This window comes from Sorex araneus, chromosome 6, assembly GCF_027595985.1.
Source record: "Sorex araneus isolate mSorAra2 chromosome 6, mSorAra2.pri, whole genome shotgun sequence".
NCBI classification, from domain to species: Eukaryota; Metazoa; Chordata; class Mammalia; order Eulipotyphla; family Soricidae; genus Sorex; species Sorex araneus.
Genome location: NC_073307.1, coordinates 98,017,513 through 98,032,594, shown reverse-complemented (window position 1 = coordinate 98,032,594; position 15,082 = coordinate 98,017,513). Strand labels below are relative to the sequence as shown.

At 67.8% G+C, this 15,082-nt stretch overlaps 2 protein-coding genes across 3 annotated transcripts; one reads left to right on the top strand and one right to left on the bottom strand.

The window, feature by feature from the left end:
- The first annotated feature begins 850 nt into the window (after positions 1 to 850).
- Positions 851 to 6,715, top strand: TTLL12 (tubulin tyrosine ligase like 12). Of its 2 annotated transcripts, none has more exons than XM_055141800.1 (14): positions 851 to 1,152; positions 2,560 to 2,729; positions 2,831 to 3,029; positions 3,297 to 3,456; positions 3,536 to 3,669; positions 4,185 to 4,261; positions 4,381 to 4,497; positions 4,740 to 4,934; positions 5,155 to 5,266; positions 5,377 to 5,528; positions 5,625 to 5,706; positions 5,853 to 5,921; positions 6,045 to 6,183; positions 6,269 to 6,715. In XM_055141800.1, exons 1-14 carry the CDS (start codon positions 922 to 924, stop codon positions 6,418 to 6,420), a joined length of 1,989 nt encoding a protein of 662 aa, XP_054997775.1. In that variant the 5' UTR covers positions 851 to 921; the 3' UTR covers positions 6,421 to 6,715. The 2 variants fall into 2 exon arrangements, with proteins under 2 accessions (XP_054997775.1, XP_054997774.1); XM_055141799.1 differs by having other exon boundaries at positions 852 to 1,152; positions 5,820 to 5,921.
- A 948-nt stretch (positions 6,716 to 7,663) lies between these two features.
- Positions 7,664 to 13,637, bottom strand: TSPO (translocator protein). The gene is made up of 4 exons (XM_055142672.1): positions 13,537 to 13,637; positions 9,631 to 9,841; positions 8,413 to 8,551; positions 7,664 to 7,979 (listed from the first exon to the last, which is right to left on the bottom strand). The coding sequence occupies exons 2-4, from the start codon at positions 9,810 to 9,812 to the stop codon at positions 7,791 to 7,793; spliced, it is 510 nt and encodes a 169-aa protein (XP_054998647.1). The 5' UTR covers positions 9,813 to 9,841; positions 13,537 to 13,637; the 3' UTR covers positions 7,664 to 7,790.
- Positions 13,638 to 15,082: the final 1,445 nt, after the last annotated feature.

Here is a 15,082-nt window from a genome sequence, read left to right as displayed (position 1 = left end):
AGAGTGAGTTTTTGGTTGTTTGGGGGCCACGGCCTGCGGTGCTCAGGGCTTACTCAGGGCGCTCAGGGAGCACTCCTGGTGCGTCTTGGGTCTGGGCTACCATAGGGGGCCGGATCAAAGAGCAATGTGCAAGCCAGGCGCCTTACACGCAGCAGCATCGCTCTGGCCCCCAAAGAGAATGATTTTTGAATTCTGAAAGCACCTCTCAATGCCTCACCTTGTAAGAAAAAGCCTTTGGGGGCACCAGAGCCATAGCACAGTGGGTGGGGCGTTTGCCTTGCACGCGGCCGACCCAGGTTCAATCCCCGGCATCCCATATGGTCCCCCCAAGCACCGCCAGGAGTAACCCCTGAGCATCGCTGGGTGTGACCCAAAAAAGAAAAAAATAAAAAGGCTTTGGGTTTTCGTTGCAACGGTTTATATGCCCCAATTCAGTGGAAGGAACCGAAGAGGACCAGTTCTCGGCTGCACCTGAATCTGCTGCAACCCTCTGAAAAATCATCAGCGTGGGCCCAGCTGTGCCCCACCCGACGCCCCAGGTCTCAATTTCCCCCAAGGACGAACCGGAACCCCCACCCCCACCCTGATGGCGAAGGCATCGCGGGAACCGGCGCAAACCGTACGGTGCGTGAGCAAACGCAGCCCGGGCGGGCGCGCGCGCGCACACAGGCAGCGGCGCCTCCCGCGCGCCCCCGCCCCGCGGCCCCCCCTCCCCGGCCCGGCCCCGCCCCCTCCCCGCGCACGCGCCCTGCGGCCCGCCGGCTCGGCCCCATCCCCGCCCCGCCCCCGGCGGCGCGGCCCGGGCGTACGGGCGCGGGCGCGCGGCGTGCGGGCGCGCTCCCGGGACAGCGGGCGCGCGCGGGGAGGCGGGTCCCTTCCCGACGCTCCTGGGCCGGCCTCGCGCGCTGCGGCCCAGACGCCATGGAGGGGGACGCGGGTGGCGGCGGCCCGCCGGGCCCCCCCGAGCGCAGCGAGGCCGAGGCGGCGACCGGGGCCCCGCCCGAGCCTGAGCCCGAGCCCGAGCCCGAGCCCGACGCCGAGGCGGCCGCGCGGGCCCAGGCCGAGTTCGCGGCGCTGTACGGGCCGGCGCTGCGGGCGTCCGGCGTTCCCGAGCGCTACTGGGCGCGCCTCCTGCACAAGCTGCAGCACGAGGTGCGGCGGCGGGGGCGGGAGGCTGGGCGGGGGGCGGGGGTGGGTGAGCCGGGGATGGACGGCGGGGGGCGGGGGGGTGAGCCGGGGATGGATAAGGCGTGGGCGGCGGGCATTGGATGGGGGATGGGACAGGGAGCAGGTGGGGTAGGAGCTGGGGGGGCGGGGGTGGGGGCGCGGGGCCGGGATAGGGAGGGCGGGGAGGAGGGGGGGAGCTGGGGGCACCCGGCCCGGCCCCGGCCCCCGCGGCGCTGTCCGTGGCTTGTGCCGGGGACCATGCAGCCCGGGAGCCCGGCGCTGGCGTCAGCGCGCGGAGGGGAGGGGCGGGACGGAGCGGGGGTGGGGGGGCCGGGGTGCGCCCCTCCTGCTCTCTCCTAGGGGCCGCAGCGTGCTTCTCTGGGTGGGGGCCTGACTCCCGGCTCTGCTCAGGGATCCCCCTGGCGGAGCTGGGGGACCGTTGGGGGTGTCGGGCTGGTTCCTGGGTCCCTGCCCTGAGCCATCACTCCTGCCCCACCCTCCCCGGGCTCCCCCCCCCCGCTGCAAATGGGGGAGGGGGTCCTAGGAGCTGGGGAGCTGAGGATGCCGACCTGGGGCGACGGTGAGGTGGCACCCGCCCTTCCCGGCTGGTCTGGGGCTGGTCTGGTCCTGCCCGGAGCCCCGGGCGTGTCCCGCCTGCGTCCTGCCTCTCTGGGACCCGCCCTCACTCCCGTCCGCTTTCCCCTGGCCTGGTCCAGCCGGCTGTGGGGGGACCCCAGCCCTAGTGGGCCGGGATAGAAGGCGCCCGGCCTGCGCGGCCACTCTGTAGGCATTGGGCGGCTGTGGCCTCCTGCTGTGCGGCCGGCACCCAGGCAGGGCACCCAGGCAGCCCACCCCACGCCAGAGGAAGGGGCCTTGGAGACCCCCGGGAGTGGGTGAAGGCCCCCAGAGCGCCCCTCTTCCATCAGCTTTGGGGTGCAGGACCAAGTCCCAGCTCAGGGCCTTTCCATGTGTCTCTGATGCTGGAAAACAGAGACCTGAGCCTTCAGGCTGGGGGGGGGGGCCCGCATGGTCCTTCTCCCCCTCCACCCCGACCCCATGTCGACCTGGGGGCTCCGACTGGGGTATTTCAGCTGTGTGTGTGCTGGGGTCGACCACTCACCTGGGGGACCCCCCATACCCAGGAGGCGCTGGGGGCTGCTAGGACCCATCACTCCCCATGACGCCTCCTTGGGGGGCCCTGGGCAGCCGGGTCTGAGATCCTCGGGGTCACAGCTGGACCCTCGGCCCCTGTGGCTGAGGCTGGTGCCCCCGAGTGTGCCCATGGGTCCAGCAGACCCGTGGAGTGGGGGGGGTGAGGTGTGCCCCTGAGCCACGCTGCCCCGGGGGGGTTCTGCTGGGGGGTCCTGCTGAAGCCCCGTGTGTGGCCCCCAGGTCCTGGACGCCGGGGAGATGTTCGGGATCATGCAGGTGCAGGAGGCGGAGGAGGAGGAGGGCGGGGACGCGGGGGGCGCCGTGCGGTGTCGGTCCAGCCCGGGCCGTGAGCTCTGCTACAAGGTCATCGTCACCCACGAGGACGGGCTCTCCGCCGATGACCCCAACAGGTGGGGCCCTCGCCTGGCCAGCCCCCCGGGGGGGATTGGGGGGGTTGGGCAGCGGCCCCCTGCGAGCGACCCCTCACCCTGGAGCGGGGCTGTGTGCGCAGCATCTTCCTCGTTGACCACGCCTGGACGTGCCGCTTGGACCACGCCCGCCGGCAGCTGCAGCAGCTGCCCGGCCTCCTGCAGCGCATGGCCGGCCTGATGGGCATCGCCTTCCACGGCGAGCTGCCCCGCGCCCACGTCGTGGACCAGGTGCTCGAGGAGATGTGGAAGTTCAACCAGACCTACCAGCTGGCCCACGGGGTGAGTGGCCGGCCGCTGCCTGCACCCCCCCGCCCCACCCCCACCCCACGCCACAGGCACCCCCCGGTCTCACTTGGGAAGACTGAGGTCTCAGAACCTCAGCCTGGATGGCGTCCCCACCGGGAAGTCCTCCCTGATTGCACCAGTCCACCTGCCCCCGTGCTCCCCCCCGCCACCCGCACACGTGCTGCCCATGAGCCCCGGGTTGGAGGGCGCGGCGTGTGGACAGAGGCTGACCTGAGGGGCCTGCTCTGTCCCCTCCCCCAGACGGCCGAGGAGAAGGTGCCGGTGTGGTACATCATGGACGAGTTCGGGTCCCGCATCCAGCACTCGGACACCCCCAGCTTCGCCATGGCCCCCTTCTTCTACACCCCCCAGGAGGCGGCCTACACCCTGCTCTGGCCCCTGCGGGACCTGGCCACTGGCGGTGAGTTGCCCCCACCTGCCCCCCCACCCCCCACTGCGGACACGCGTGTCCCTGATGTGGCCGCACGGGTCCCGTGCAGAGGAAGTGACGCGGGACTACGCCTACGGCGAGACGGACCCCCTGATCCGGAAGTGCATGCTGCTGCCCTGGTTCCCCGCCGACCTGCAGGACGTCAGCTGCCACACGCCCGAGCCGCCCGACCAGCACTACCAGGTGGGGGGGGGTCATGCTTCTCTCCCGAGCCCCGGAAGCGGGTGACTTGCTCTCCCTCCTACTCACAGCAGTTGGCGGGCGTGTTGGGGGTGCCCGGGCACCCGACCCACCCGGGGCCAGGCCGGTCGTGTGCTCCCGCTGGGCCTGTCCCCCCCGTGTGCCGGCACCGAGCCTGGAGTGACCCCCAAACCCTGGTGGGTGTGGCCCAGAGCTCAGATGGCAGGAAGGGGCCCAAGTAGGGAAGAGTGTTTGCCTTGGACGCGGCTGACCTGGGTTCGATCCCTGGCATCCCATAGGGTCCCCCGAGCACTAATTCCTGAGTGCAGAGCATCCCCGGGTGTGACCCCACAAGCCAAAAAATAACCAAAAGGGACAGAAAGCGGCAGGTGGGGGAACAAGCCTCCCGCCCATCCCTGCCGCGGGAGCACTGGCGGCCCGGGACACGCGGGCGCGGGCAGAAGGGCGCGGGGCGGGGGAGGCGGCGCCTGCCGGACTCACCGGCCGCGGCTTTGCAGGCGATTCTGCAGGAGAGCAAGGAGACGCTGCCAGTGCTCATCGAGACGCCCCAGTACTCCCGCGAGCACATCTTCAAGTAGGGGCCGGGGGGCCGGGGGGGGGCGCCCGCTCCCCCACGCTGGGGTCAGGCCTCGCCAGCGGGTGCAGAGCCGGGGAGGGGCGGCTGCCCCGTGCCCTGACGCCGGCCGCCCCCAGGGTGCACACGGACGTGCTGCAGGTGTACCAGAACCTCACGCACCCGCGCTTCGTCTTCACCTCGCGGGAGGCCGAGGCCGACATCCTGCACCACTTCTCCCACTTCAAGGACTACAGGTGGGGCCGCCCCCGCTGCTGGCCCCCGCTGCTGACCACCACTGCTGATCCCCGCTGCTGACCCCCATTGCTGACCCCCATTGCTGGCCCCCGCTGCTGACCCCTGTTGTTGATACTTGTTCCTGACCCTCACTGCTGACCACCATTGCTGACCCCTGTTGCTGACCCCCGCTGCTGCCCCTCGTTGCTGACCTCTGCTGCTGCCCCTCGTTGCTGACCCCACTGCTGACCCCGGCCCGCAGGAGCTTCAGCCGGGAGCGGCCGCACGTGATGCTGAACCAGTTTCCCTGTGAGAGTCTGCTCACGGTCAAGGACTGCCTGGCGGCTGTGGCCCGGCGCGTGGCGGGCCCAGAGGGTCCGCCCTGGCTCCCCCGAACCTTCAACCTGCGCACGGAGCTGCCGCAGTTCGTCAGCTACTTCCAGCAGCGGGAGAAGCGGTGAGCGCGCACAGGCTCAGGCGTGCACGCACACGGACACACTCACGCGCACACACACGCATACATGCCTGCACAGACACGTGTGGGCACACACACGGGCACTCATGCGTGCACAGACGCCCGCACACAGGCGCCCACACACGCACACACCCGTGCACACACACCAGCCCCCCGTGTGTACGTGGCTCGTGGCCCCCGCCCAGCTGTCCTGTGCCCCCAGGGGAGAGGACAACCACTGGATCTGCAAGCCCTGGAACCTGGCGCGCAGCCTGGACACGCACATCAGCAAGAACCTGAACAGCATCATCCGGCACCGCGAGAGCACCCCCAAGGTGCGCGCCAGGCGCCCTTGCGGCTGGGCTGGGGGCGGGGCCCGGCGAGGAGGCGGGGCTGGGGGCGGGGCCCGCGGGGAGGCCCTGCGTGACTGCGACCCCGCCCGCAGGTGGTGTGCAAGTACATCGAGGACCCGGTGCTGTTCCTGCGCGAGGACGTGGGCCTCGTCAAGTTCGACCTGCGCTATGTGGTGCTGCTGCGCTCCGTGGACCCGCTGCGGCTCTTCGTCTACGACGTCTTCTGGCTGCGCTTCTCCAACCGGTGCGTGCGCCGCCCCCGCTCCTCCCGCCCCCGACCCCCGCGGGGCCCCCGGCTGACCTCTGTCTGCCCGTCCGTGTGTCCGTTCGTCTGTGCCAGGCCCTTCTCGCTTGACGACCTGGACGACTACGAGAAGCACTTCACCGTCATGAACTATAAGCCGGACGCGACCCTGAAGCAGGTGGGGGGGTCGGGGCGGAGGCCGGGGGCGCCGGGGAGCCCCGCCCCGCCCCCCGCAGGCAGGCGCAGGGGGCGGCGTTGCTGGCCGCAGTCCTGTTACTGAGTCCCCCGCAGGGAGCCCCCGGCCTGACCAGCCTGTCCGTGCAGGTCCACTGCCAGCAGTTCGTGCCCGAGTTCGAGAAGCAGAACCCCGGCTTCCGCTGGAAGCAGGTGCAGGTGAGCCCCCCGCCCGGGGCTACGGCTCTGCCGGGACCCCCACACGGCGGGCGGGGCGGGGCGGAGCGGGGCGCAGCCAGCTCGGCCCCCCCAGCCCCCGCCTCATGCGCCGCGGGCCCGCAGGCGTCCATCTTCCAGATGTTCATCGAGCTCCTGGAGGCGGCCAGCGCCCGGCCGCCGCCGCTGGGCCTGTGCGGGTACCCCTCATCCCGCGCCGTCTACGCCATCGACCTCATGCTGAAGTGGGACCGCCGCCCCGATGGTGAGACCCCGCACCCCCACCCCCCCGGTGAGGGAGGGCATCCGCCACCCCCCACCCACCCACCCACCGCCCGCTGTGCCCCCAGGGACGCGGACGATGCAGCCGCAGATCCTGGAGGTGAACTTCAACCCCGACTGCGAGCGCGCGTGCCAGTTCCACCCCACTTTCTTCAACGACGTCTTCAGCACCCTCTACCTGGACGACTTCGAGTGCTGCAACGTCACGCGGCTCACCTAGGCCCCGGCAGAGCCCCGCGCGGCCGTACCCCGGCCTGTCCCGCACACGTGTCCGTCTGTCCGCCCGCCCCTTCTCCCTCCTTTCCAGGACGTGGCTGGTGGGCTCTGGTTGGAAGCCAGAGGGGTTCTTGGAGTGAACTGGACAGACGTCTGCGCATCCCTCCTGCGGTCAGGCTGTCCTCCCGACGGGCTCTGGGGGTCGGGGTGCCCCCTCGGGGTCTTCCCTCTGGGGGTACAGGCTGTGGCGTCCTCAGTTTGGGATCCATCGTTCTGCATTAAAGTGTTTGCTTTCGTTTCCTCTGCCTCGGTTTCCCTATGCGGGTGGGCCTGGGGCACCTGGGCCCCCGCCCCTTGGGGAAGTGCCAGGGGTGACTCCGGGCACTAGAGCTGGGGCGGTCCTGCCGCGGCCAGCAGGGGGCGCCCCCATTGGCCGGAGAAGGTGCGAAAAGAACCAGGTTTGGGCAGAGGGGAGATGGCGGGCTCCCTCCCTGGCACCCCACGGGCCCCCTGAGCACCACCCGCATGGCAAAAAGAGGGCGGGAGGGAAACTGGGGACACGGGCGCTGGAACGTCGTTTAAACCTGACCGTGAATATCTCACTGTGACTCAGTAAATAAGACACAGAGTGTGCCGGGGAGTCAGGGTTTCAACACGAATCTTGGGACAGGACCTCGAGGGTGGGGCTGAGTCACCTGGGGGGAAGGGGCAGGAGAGGCCGGGCTGCTGGCCCGCACCGTGGCGCCCCCTGGTGGCCCTGGAGGTTAACAGCCAAGCACGCCGCCCCAGCCCACCCCACCGCACGTGTTGGTCTTTTTTTTTTTTTTCTTTTTGGGTCACACCTGGCGATGCACATGGGTTGCTCCTGGCTCTGCACTCAGGAATCACCCCTGGCGGTGCTCAGGGAACCATCTGGGACGCTGGGAATCGAACCCGGGTCGGCCGCGTGCCAGGCAAACGCCCCCTTCCCCCCTGCTGTGCTATTGTTCCAGCCCCCAGGGATCACTCCTGGCAGATCACTCAGGGGACCCTATGGGATGCCAGAGGTCGAACCCAGGGCCGCCACATGCAAGGCAAGCGCCCTGCCTGCCTGTCCCATCACTCCCGGCTTAGCTCTGCCCGCCAAGAGCACTGTAGACCAGGAAGGGGAGGGGCGCGGCCTCGACCCCGCTCCTGCTTCCCACCCACCCCCGGATCCGGGGCCGGGCACATGGGAAGCACGTGTGAATGAAATGAAACTCGGCAGGTGGAAATCGTCAGGAACTTTATTATCAAACAGAAGTTACTAGTTCCCCCACCAACTCAGCACGGAGTGCAGGCTGTGGGCTGGGGGCCCCACTGCCCCCCCCCAGCTGCCCTGCAGGGGCGGGGCCCTCACTCGGGGAGCCGGCGGCCCCCGCGCCAGCCGCGGTTGTCCCGCCACACGCAGTAGTTGAGGGCGGCGGCGAAGGCCAGCCAGGCCAGGTAGGGGTAGAGCAGGCGGGCGGCCGGCGGGCTCACCCGGTACCAGGCCACCGTCGTGGCTGCCGCCGCCCCGCCGGTCAGCAGGAGGTCCGCCAGGGCCTGCAGGGATGCGGGAGAGGACGGGGACGCCTAAGCACCCGGCCGAGGCCCCACCCCACTCTCTGCCTCAGTTTCCTCATGGGCAAAACGGAAACCACTGCCTGGCAGCCTCCCACCACCCCACCTTTTCCCTAGACAACCAGCAGGGGGAGCCCTGGTCCCACGAACTAACCAAGAGGGGCTGGAGACCCAGGGCAGCGGGGAGGGCCCTGCCCTGCACCGGGCCTGCCTGGGTTCGATCCCCGGCACCCCATATGACCCTCCCCCCCCTGAGCCCATCCGCCCGCCAGGAGCGACCCCTGAGCGCTGCTGGGTGTGGCCCCCCCAATAAAGCTAGCCATGAGCCCAGCCTCTCCCGGGACCCCCCCCGCCACACACCAGTCCCTCCCATGTCACCCTCCGGGACACCTCGGGGGACACGCAGGCCACTTACCCAGCCCATCTGCCGCTGGCCAAAGAAGATCGGGGGCCATGCCCAGTTTAGGGCCAGCTGCCCAGCGTAGAGGCCTAGGGGCACCACGGCGTCCTCCGAGAAGCCCCCCAGCTCTTTCCAGACCATGTAGGAGCCGTATCTGGGGCAGAGGGCAGCAGTCAACACCCTGCTGTGTGACCCTGGGGCGGCTGCCTGCCCTCTCTGGGCTGCCTTCTCTCAAGAGGTTGCCGTGGGGACTGGCAGTGCCAAGGGCATGTGATAAGTATCTGCCAGGACTGCCATCATCAGGTGGCACAGTGAACAGGAGGGGGTGGGGCACGTGGGCGGGAACCCTAGGTCAGCAGAGAGCCCCGTGGGGTATGTGGGGGGGAGGGGCGGCGGGGTGCTGGGGCAGGAGACGCCAGGAACACCCCGAGAGACGAGAGCCTTCAACCCACCCCGGGCCATCCGGGCCCTCCCTCCATCCGCACAACGCCGCTGGCCGTCAGTCATCTACAAGCCGGGGCCAGCCCAAGGACATGTCCTGGTCAGCAGGCGGCCGGGAAAGCCAGGCCAGGGCCATGGTGGCTGTTTTTTCCGGGAGAGGTCGGGCCTTATGGGGTAAGGAAGGAGCCACGGGCCACAGGAGGCCCGGGGGGTCTCATTCCCGTAAAAACCCCGGGTGCAGGGTTGGAGCGACAGTGCAGTGGGGAGGGGGTTTGTCTTGTACCCGGCTGACCCGGGTTCGATCCCCAGCATCCCAAAGGGTCCCCCGAGCACTGCGAGGAGTAATTCCTGAGTGCAGAGCCAGGAGGAACCCCTGAGAATCACTGGGTGTGACCCAAAAAGCCAAATTTAAAATATCTTCCAGTGCAGATCTGGCCTCGGACCCTCGCAACATCCCCTGGCAACTGCCCCCTGCCCTGCAGCCGTAGCGGGGTCCCTGGTGGCTCCTCCTGGTGCAGTTCCCACCGTGGCCACCAGAGTGTGCCCTCCTGCCCGGCGCCTCCTTTCCTCCTGGGCAGTGCTGGGCAGTGTCCAGGTGAGGGTTTGTGAAAACCGACTGGGTCAGAGCGTGACCTGTATGCTGCTGCCGCCCACACCTGACGGGTTCCCGCCCCCCACCCCCGGCCCAGTGAGGGAGACTGCCAGGAGGCCCGCGTGGACGGGAACTGTCGCCATCCGGGCCAGGAAGCGCAGTGCAGAAAGCTCAGTTGTGCAACCCCGGCTGCCACCTACCCCATGGCCGAGTAGAGCGTCCCCCAGACTGGCGCCAGCGTCCAGCGGGGCGGGTGCCACGCCGGCTTCTGCAGGCCGGCGTACCAGCGGAGACCCTCGCCCCGGACATAGTGGGCACCCAGGAAGCCCCCCAGGCTGGGCGCCAGAGTGAAGCCCACTGCGGGCACCCAGGGTGGGGCCATGGCGGCTGCAGCTGTGGTTCCAGAAAGTTCTGAAAGAGAAGATGAGCGGGAGGTGGGGGGCGCTCCAGGGCCGGGGCGAGCCTCCCCCTCAGACCCCGGGGCAGATGTGTCACCTCAGGGTCCCCCAAGGCCCCCCTTCCATCCTGGATGAAACAAGGAAGGTGCAGGGCGGGGAGGGGCAGGCCCCAGACACCCCTGGGTGCTGGACAGGCTGGCCTCCATCTCGCGCTCAGCTCCTGCCCCACTGGGCCCCCTGCTCCCAGCCGCACCCTGACCTTGGGTCTCTGCAGGCAGAAATGTCAACCCGCCACCCCCTCCAGGCCAGCGCTAGCCCGCACTGAGCCTCATGTCCTCCACGCCCGCTCATCCGTTCCTCCAGCAGCATTCATTCGCTTATCGTGCATTCATTCATTCATCGTGCATTCACTCCTTCAGTTATTTGTCTGGTATTCATTCTGTCTGGTATTCATTCATTCATTCATTCATTCATTCATTCACCTTGCATTCGCTCATCCTGCATTCACTCACCTTGCAGTCATTCGTCCATTTGTCTTGAATTCATTCATTCATCTTGCATTCATTCATCCGCTCACCCCGCCTTCCTCATTTGACACTCAGCCTCCGACTGATCTACCCATCCAGGCTCGCAACTGGTTTCCTGTGGCCTCATCAATGCAGCTCTCGGGGCTCGGCCAGTGGGGGGGCATCCCGGCACGACCTTCCGCTCCCGGCCGGGCTCAGGGCACACAGGGTCCCATCTCAGGCCCGGGTCTGCCACCCTCCAGCCATCCATGGGGGCAACCTGGCTGACATTTATGCCCGGATATTTGCGATCTGTTCTAAAAAGTGATTGACAGGGGGATGTCAAAAGTGGGAAAAGGGAGGCTGGAGTGAGAGCACAGCGGGGAGGGCGTTTGCCTTGCACACAGCCGACCCAGGTTCGATTCCCAGCATCCCATAGGGTCCCCTGAGCACCGCCAGGGGTGATTCCTGAGTGCAGAGCCAGGAGTGACCCCTGTGCATCGCCGGGTGTGACCCAAAAAGCAAAAAAATAAAAAGCAAAACAAAACAAAACATAAAATGTGGAGAAAGGGGACCAGGAAGGCTGTTTGGACCAAAGCCTGGACACTCCCTGACTGGGCCCGGGTTGTCCCTTCATAGAGTGGGGGGCCATGCTCCTGTAACCACACCAGGATCAGCTGAACCTAGAGGCGTCTGTTGGCAAGAAACAAGGACCCCACACGGAGTGGCCAGAGGACAGAATCCAGACCCACAGCCTAGCCTGCACGCCGGAGCCTGGGTCCAGCATCAGGATGGGAGTCTGGGGTGGGGGGGAGTTGGGCGGGGGACAGTGAGCCAGGCAGGGCGCAGCCGGCTGAATCTAAACCCGCGTGTATGGGGGCTGAATAGTACATCGGGGAGGGCATTTGCCTGGCACGCAACTGACCCGGGTTCAATCTCCGGCATCCCATAGGGTCCCCCTGAACATCGCCAGGAGTCATTCCTGAGTGCAGAGCCAGGAGTAACCCCTGAGCGTCGCCGGGTGTGACAAATAAATAAATAAATAAATAAATAAATATCCAGGGCCAGAGAGAGAGCACAGTGGGTAGGGCATTTGCCTTACACGCAGCTGACCCGGGTTCAGTCCCCAGCACCTCTATCTGGCCCTCCGAGCCCACCCTGAGTAATCCCTGAGTGCAGGGCCCTGAGCACACAGCCAAGGTGAAGCCCAAAATTTAAAAAAAATAAATAAATAAAAGTTTTTTTTTTTTTTGGCTTTTTGGGTCACACCTGGCGATGCACAGGGGTTACTCCTGGCTCTGCACTCAGGAATTACCCCTGGCCGTGCTCAGGGGACCATATGGGATGCTGGGATTTGAACCCGGGTCGGCCGCGTGCAAGGCAAACGCCCTACCCGCTGTGCTATCTCTCCAGCCCCCAATAAATAAAAGTTTTAATAAAAATTAAATTAAAAAATAAAAATTGAGGACCGGAGAGGCAGGACAGTGGGGAGGGCACTTGCCTTACATGAGCCTTGCAGGTTCAAGCCTCAGCATTCCTGAGGACTCCCTGATGTGGCCCCATAACAAAGTAAGAGTCTCAGGAAATACGGGCGCGACCTGCGTGCCCCCACCCCAGGCCCCCAGGTCCTGCGAGGGGCTGCAGCCGCGGGAGTCCGCGCGCAGCGTCGCGGCCGGGTGCTGCGAGCTGGCGGGGCCCCACGGACCCCGCGTGGCTCGCTGTCCTCGGCCTCCAGGGCTGCCACAGAGCGCGCGAGCCGTGGGGCTCCCGGGGCCCTGCCCTGCCCCCTGGAAGCCGCCCCCGCAGGTGGTGCGCGACCCCCCGCGAGCAGCAGCGCAGAAGCAGAGCGACCCCTGGCGGGCGCGTGTGGCCACTGCAGCGCTGCGCCAGCTCCTCCACCAGTGAGCGAAGCCCCTGAGCGCACCGCACGGAGTCGGAGCTGGAAACGTCCTGCAAGCAGATGTCAGCGGCGCCCACAGCCCTTCCCGGGAAAAGCCGGCGAGCACCGACCGCCAGGGAGCTGCCCCTTCTCGGCCACTGACCTCCGCGGCCTGCAGCTCGGGATCCAAAGCCCTGCGGGATGGACACGGCCAGCTCCGCTCCACCCTGCCCTCGCCCCTGCGTCTCTAAGGGGCGTGATGCCAACGGGCACCCCGGGGCTGCAGCGAGAGGACAGCAGGGAGGGCGCTTGCCTCTGCGCACAGCCCAGCTGGATTGGAACCCCCGGGTCGCATATGGACCCGGGGCCGCGTCACGGGTGATCCCTGAGCGCAGAGCCAGGAGCAAGCCCTGAGCACGGTTGGGCGAGGGGGGGGGCATGTGAAGGGTGGTGGCCCCCAAAGCAAAGAAATAAAAAAAGGGGGACTGGGGACATAGGGCAGTGTTTAGGGCTGGGCATGGGAGCTGGGGGTCCAGCCAAGCCTGGGTGTCCCTGAGCTGCTCCCCACTGCCTCCCAGGGGGCCTCACTGCTGGAAGCTGGCGAGAGTCCAACAGGCTGGGCGCAGGCTTTGCACGGGGAGACCCTGGCACGGCATGATTCCGCGAACGCCCTGAGCACTGCTTCGTGAGGCCACGCCCCCACGGGGTGGGGGGGGGCCCTGGGACCAGCCCACCGCCTAGCCTGCTTCTCACTGACAAGGAGACACAACCCCCCTCGGTCGGCTTCATGACGCAGGGGTCACCTGGTGGCAGGTACCGGGACCTTGTGCGTCCTAGCTGGAGACCCCGGGGCCCCCAACACGGGTGGGGGAGAGAGCCAGGGGCACCCCAGAGCGGCGCCCTGGTAACCTAAGGCCTGGCACGGGCCCTGGCGCCCCATCCGTCCTGCTTCCCTCTGCTGGAAACGGGGTGCCTCAAGCGGGGCGGGCCCCGAGTCCCCCGGGCATTTACTCACTGCCGCCCGCGCGCGCTGGCTCACCAGCCCCTCCCGCGCGCGCTTCCCCGGGGCCCGCGGGCTGGGCGCGGCAGGGTGGGGTGCCAGGGGCGCGGCGGGGCGGGGCGGGGCACCCGGGGACCCGGCCGCGGGATCCGGCGGCCGCAGCGGCAAGGGCCGGGCGCCCCGAGAGCCGAGCGCCAAGGCCGCCCCGCGGCCACACGTTCGCGTGCCGCCCCGCCCCCTGCCGCCTCAGTTTCCCCGCGCCAGCAGCCTCGCGGGGTCCCCCGGCCCACCTCCCGCGCCCGCACGCGGACTCCCGGACTCACCAGCGCCGAGATCCGCTCCGCGAAGCTTCTGCGCGGAGGGAAGGTGATGGCCGAGGTCCCCGGACACGCCCCGCCCTCGGACACGCCCCGGGCACGCCCCACCCCGCCTGCCAGGCCCCGCCTCACGCTCCAGACCCCGCCCCGGACACGCCCCTCGCAGGCTCCCCCATCTGGTCTGTAAAATAGACCCAAGCTCATGGGGGTCATAGAGGGGCGGGATAGGGCGGGCACGACCCCCGATCGGCCCCGTGCTCCCCGAGCCTCGGCACCCCCTCCCCCGTCTGCACGCGCGCCGCCCTGCCCCCGCGCCACCCTTGGCTGACTTGGCGGCCCAGCGCCCCTCGGCCTACAACGGCCACAAGTGCCCAAACTGGTCCGCCTGGAGCCGAGGGGAGGTTCGGCTGCTTCTCAGGGGGAGGAGGCTGCGGCCGCCTCCGGGGCGCTGCGGGGTCCCAGGCCGCAGTCTCCAGCCCCCGCCTTGCCCTTGGTTTTGTGTTGCAGCGCCCTGGGGGGTATTTGGGGGGCCACGTCCAGTAATGCTGGGGGCTCTTGTGCGGGGGTCAGCCCCTGGCAGCCTTCCTTCCATTCAAAGCCTGCGCGGAGCCCAGGGGGCTGCGGAAACCGTTTCCCGGGTCCCTAAAGGCACCGAGTCCTCCTGGCACCGCGGGCTGCCGGGCCCGCCCCCTTCCTGTCGGCGCTGCCCGCGCGGGGTGGCCGGGCGGGGGGGCGGGGGGGAACTCTCCTCCCCCGGAAGTCTGGTGGCCAGGGGGCCAGGCCGCGCCCGCAGCCCACCCCCCCCACCCTCGCTGTCACACACTGGCGGCCAGGTCCACGCGGGCACCCCCGGGAGGCAGGTATCTCTGCACCCAAGTATCTGCTGCTTGTTTTTTTTTTTTTTTTTTTTTTTGGTTTTTGGGTCACACCCGGCAATGCACAGGGTTACTCCTGGCTCTTCACTCAGGAATTACTCCTGGCGGTGCTCAGGGGACCATATGGGATGCTGGGATTAGAACCTGGGTCGGCCGCGTGCAAGGCAAACGCCCTACCCACTGTGCTATCGCTCTAGCCCCAGTCTGCTGCTTGTTTTTGTTTTTGTTTTTGTTTTGCTTTTTGGGTCACACCCAGCATTGCTCAGGGGTTACTCCTGGCTCTGCACTCAGGAATCACTCCTGGCGGTGCTTGGGGGACCCTATGGGATGCCGGGGATTGAACCCAGGTCGGCCGAGTGCAAGGCAAACGCCCTCCCGGCTGTGCTATCGCTCAGGCCCCTGTCTGTTGCTTGTTGATGGCCAGGCAAGAGCGCAAACATAAGCCCCCATGGAGCTAAGCCCCTTACGGAGGAGATCCCTGTGTCCCTCAGGGCCCAGCTGTTGCCCTAGAATCCCACGCAGCTCTGGACGCCCCCCTCCGTGTGCCTGGCAGCCCCCCAGTGCTTCTGGCTTCTTCCTGTCCAACCTCAACAACGCCCTCCTTCCCCAAAAAAAATACCTAAACTGCACCCTCCGTCCCTCTGAGCAGAGGCCGGGCCCCTAACTGCCCTTCGCCT

Excerpts from the sequence above, each read along its gene's own strand:
- TTLL12 (XM_055141799.1), top strand. The coding sequence starts at position 922 with ATGGAGGGGGACGCGGGTGGCGGCGGCCCGCCGGGCCCCCCCGAGCGC. Across the intron at positions 2,730-2,830 it reads TCCGCCGATGACCCCAACAG|CATCTTCCTCGTTGACCACG; the intron begins GTGGGGCCCTCG and ends CTGTGTGCGCAG. Across the intron at positions 3,670-4,184 it reads CGCCCGACCAGCACTACCAG|GCGATTCTGCAGGAGAGCAA; the intron begins GTGGGGGGGGGT and ends GCGGCTTTGCAG.
- TSPO (XM_055142672.1), bottom strand. The coding sequence starts at position 9,812 with ATGGCCCCACCCTGGGTGCCCGCAGTGGGCTTCACTCTGGCGCCCAGC. Across the intron at positions 8,552-9,630 it reads ACGCTCTACTCGGCCATGGG|ATACGGCTCCTACATGGTCT; the intron begins GTAGGTGGCAGC and ends CCTCTGCCCCAG. Across the intron at positions 7,980-8,412 it reads GCCAGCGGCAGATGGGCTGG|GCCCTGGCGGACCTCCTGCT; the intron begins GTAAGTGGCCTG and ends GCATCCCTGCAG.